A 4,491-nucleotide genomic window follows, 5' to 3' on the forward strand; every position below is an offset into this window, starting at 1 on the left:
GGCCCAAATAAGAGACTGACAAGTTTGTGAGCCAATCAGATTTTCCTAGGGGAGAGTTTTTTTCTGTTCAGAAAAAAGTTCGGGAGAGAAAGTTCGAGAGAAAACAGGCCAGACGAGAGAAAGTTATGGGAAGAAAAGACGCAACTTGAGTGATTTCTTTGAGTGTTAAAGTGTTTTATTCTTTCCTGTAATCAGAAGTACTGCTCGTATTTCTTCACTAGGTGGCTCGTTGTAACTTCGGACTGTTTCATGTGAGTTTTGCCGTCTTTGCATGTTTGGCTCGGCCAGAGTTGAATGCTTGTGTGTGTGTTGGCATTCTTCTGAAACTGTTGGAGTTTCAGGATAACTACATAGACTTTTGTTTCCCGGGATGAACTTGTCGGTGAGCATCGGTTTTGTGCGGATCTGACGCTCAAACAACCCCTGCATCGGTCGTACACGGAGACATTGCGGCCCATGGGACACAGGACCATTTCAATGTAATGCATGCGGATGTGTTTCAACGTACACTAGCAACCAGATTGAGGTAACTTTTGAAACAATTGTTTTTGTTTGCTCACTTGAGCGAAGGGGCCATTTTCGTTTTCTCGGCCACTACGCACTCAAGCTCCGAATCAGGCCTGCAACGGGGTGGGAAGTGTGTAAACATTCAAGTGCACTAATATCGTAGTGATATTGTGACCGGTCTTTTTCTTTCCATTTTGAGTGTATTTTTGGATGTGTTAAAAGTTTAATAGGTTTATTAGAGCTTATAAAAGTTATACAGAGTTATAAGTTAATTTGATTGTATAACTTAAACTTAAACAGAAATTAGAAAGGATTTGTGCCTGTGTGGTTAACTATAGTGAGGTAAATACATTCATACAGTGACTTAATCCAGCCGTGATACTGTAAAAAAGTGTTTAGTTACTGTTAAAAGTAAGGCAATCACAGAGGGTTGTTTTTTGCATATTTTATTTTATTTGGTTTTGTTTTCATTTACATTGTCAAATTCAAATTATTGATCTATTTCATTTAATTTAAATACAAATATTAAATTTAATTGACATTAATACAATACATTTTGGTTTAAACGTTATTTGTGATTGTGTGTGTGTTTTTGCAGGATAAAAGTGGTTTATAAACAGCTCATGTGCTATTTAAACAGACTGTTTGCATAAAGTGATTTCCTGTAGGTTCATTTATATTAGAAGACAGGGTTAAAAGATCATTTAGAAATAAAAGAACTCAGGTCCTTATCAGAAACTCTGGCCTAGTGCAAATGGTTGGTGGATAGGGGCTACATAATGGAGGCACCGCTGGGATCTCCTGTCTTCTAAACAAAAGGTAAAAGAAAATGTCAGAGAGCGATCTTTCGCGAGAACTTTGCAGCTGGTGCGCAAATGAGAAAATTGATCCCCAACATGCTATTTTGCTTGTTGGTGTGCCTTCTGACACCGATGTTGCGTTTATCGAAGACACGGTGCAAACGGTCAAAGTCTTTGGTCGAGTACGGGCTCGCGCCACAAAAGAAGGCACAGTTCCTGGGACACTTTTGGCATTGTGTGAGTGCAGAGAGAAAATCTGCCCCGCTCAGGTTCCGTCTGAAGTGTTGTCATCCTCTGGGGAGATCTGGGGAATTGTTGTGATAAAAGATGAGGAGTCTAATGTGAATGCCTTTTCAGACAAATTAGCTCAGTTCCTAAACAGGGAGGGCAAAGCATTACTGACCTTCAAAGCCCGATAAACCCCTTGGCTTCAAATGTTACATCACCTGAGACAATCATTCGTGCCATTGGGGAGTTATTGGAGAAAACTAAGCCTACTAGCGATGGTCAAGCCTATCGTCGCTTGCACATCTTTTCTGGTCTCGAGCCTACTCCAGTAGGTGAAGAGAATAGTGAGAATTGGCTTGAGCAAGCTAGATTGATGATTTTTGAGTCAGACTGCTCCGCCAAGGAGAAGCGCAAACGTATTGTTGAAAGTCTTAAAGGGCCAGCCTTAGAGGTAATAAAGGCGGTAAGAGCCAACAACCCAGATGCTACAGCGATTGAGTATATTGAGGCTTTGGAGTGTGCTTTTAGCACCTCAGAGTCGGGTGAGGACTTATATTTTGCTTTCCGTTTGCTTCGACAAGAGCCTGGGGAGGCATTGTCTGATTTTCTTCGTAGACAAGAAAGATCGCTAACGTTAGTGATCAAACGGGGAGGGTTAACGCCTCAGAGAGCTGATCGTGCCCGTGTAGAACAGTTGTTAAGGAGTGCGATTGAATCAGATTTGATGCTATTGAAGTTGCGGCTGCATGAACGGAAAGAAAACCCCCCCACGTTTCTTAAACTTCTCAATGAGATTCGAGAAGAAGAAGAAAACGAAGCGGCTAGACGTAAGCTTGGTATCAGTGTGAACGATAAGACAGTAAAAGACAGAGTGAGAGGCTCACTGTCAAATCGAGACAACTTGAAAGTAGATGCTAAAGAGTTAAGACTCCAACTGGGCAGCCCAAGTCTGTCGCGGCCCTCAGAGAGGGATGATGTTAAAAGCAAAACTGAGGTAAGGCCCTCAGACAACCCGCTAAATGCAGAGGTCCTAGCCCTAAAAGCTCAAGTAGAACAACTACAGAAACAGTTGTCTGTGCTCAGTGTAGGGGCGAGTAGTCCAAATACTCAAGAGTTTCCTGTAAGCCGTGGTTCCGTTGCTCCAATAAGATCGGCAGGTAAAAGCAGTGACGGGTTTTTCTGTTACAATTGTGGAGGAGATGGCCACATTGCCAGCAAATGTGAACACGCTGCTAATTCTGCTCTAGTCATTCAGAAACTGCTACAATTGCTTCGCAAGTCTAAAGAGAAAAAACCTGATTCCGGACAGAGAGATACTGATGTAGGGAAGAGTAATTGCTTCTCCAAGAAAAGCCTTATTGAGGTTCCTGAGCCTAGTCTAGTACCAGCTGGTCTAGTAGGGCCATCCTCCACAGTCGAGGTCAAGGTTAATGGACAGCCTTGCCAGGGACCAATGCCAGCTTTTTCCAAAGATTAGTTGACATTTGTACTGGGAGCTCCGGGCCCAAGACCTCTAATGTTATGAGGATACAGTCTCAATGGATAACAGATGGGTTAGTCCCTTCAAGTAAAATTGCTGCTCCAGAAGATAAACCTGTTGGTGAGGTGAAGTGGGTGGGTGAAAGCCCTCTTACACTCCCTCCTCAGACTGAGACATGTGTGGTGGGTCACATGGATTGCCAGTCTCCCCTGGTGAAAGATATTTACCTGGTAGAGGGTCCTGAAGATGATGTTCTTCCTGCTGGAGTGTTAGTTCCTCCTGTGGTGGTTCCTTTTTCAGCCATGGAGGCAAACCAACTCAGAGTCTTGGTGCGCAATGATACTTTTAAGGAAAAGTCTATACCAAACGGGACGGTGTTAGCCAGAGTTTATGCTACAGACACAGTGAGAGACGCACGGGAGGTAACAAAAGACCATCAAATACTCGATCCAGCATTGTTTGATTTTGGTAACTCCCCTGTGCCCCAGGCATGGAAAGATCGACTCAGACAGAAATTATCAGAAAGATTGAATGTGTTTTCCCTATCTGATGTTGATGTGGGGTTAGCGCACAGGGTCAAACATCATATTCGGCTGAGGGACGACACCCCTTTCCGTGAACGGTCCCGGCGTATTGCCCCTGCGGATGTTGAAGATGTTCGTCGGCACTTAAAAAATTTGATGACTGCCGGAATTATTAAGGAGTCGCGGAGCCCATATGCATCCCCCATCGTCATTGCTCGGAAAAAGAATGGCGATGTGAGAATGTGTGTGGACTACCGCACTTTAAATAGTCGCACCATACCCGACCAATACACCACCCCCAGGATAGATGACGCATTGGACTGCCTAGCTGGTAGCCAATGGTTTTCTGTCCTGGACCTCCGGAGCGGATATTATCAGATAGAGATGGCCGAGGAGGATAAAGAGAAAACCGCATTCATCTGCCCTTTGGGTTTTTTCCAATTTGAACGCATGCCCCAAGGAATAACTGGAGCCCCAGCCACTTTCCAACGGCTGATGGAGAGGGCTGTTGGGGACATGCACCTCCTCGAAGCCATTGTCTATCTTGATGATATCATCGTCTTTGGACGAACTTTAGATCAACATGAAGAGCGTCTTCTCAAAGTTCTCGATCGGTTGGAAGAATGCGGTCTAAAAGTCTCTATTGACAAATGTCAATTTTGCCAGCCTGAGGTTAAATATGTTGGTCATATGGTGTCAGCAGAGGGTATTGCGGCCGACCCTGCAAAAATTGAGGCAGTAGCAAAATGGAAGCAGCCGTATGACCTGAAATCACTGCGCTCCTTTCTGGGCTTTTGCGGTTATTACCGCCGGTTCATAAAGGTTTACTCCTCCGTAGTGCGACCACTCACTGACCTAACGAAAGGTTTTCCACCCGCCGGTAAGGGGAAAACAAAGTCTAAGACCGCTGGGGCTCATGGGTACTTCAAAGAATCAGAACCCTTTGGAGATC

At 44.4% G+C, this 4,491-nt stretch overlaps 1 protein-coding gene across 1 annotated transcript; it reads left to right on the forward strand.

Annotated features, from left to right (window-relative positions):
• Window positions 1–1,908: 1,908 nt before the first annotated feature.
• LOC308682409 (zinc finger CCHC domain-containing protein 18-like) lies at window positions 1,909–3,012 on the forward strand (the record flags this gene model as incomplete). Its single annotated transcript, XM_081352119.1, has 1 exon — window positions 1,909–3,012. The coding sequence occupies one exon, from the start codon at window positions 1,909–1,911 to the stop codon at window positions 3,010–3,012; it is 1,104 nt and encodes a 367-aa protein (XP_081208245.1).
• Between the last annotated feature and the right edge of the window lie 1,479 nt (window positions 3,013–4,491).

This window comes from Scardinius erythrophthalmus (genome assembly GCF_964197995.2).
Source record: "Scardinius erythrophthalmus genome assembly, chromosome: 22".
Lineage (NCBI taxonomy): Eukaryota > Metazoa > Chordata > Actinopteri > Cypriniformes > Leuciscidae > Scardinius > Scardinius erythrophthalmus.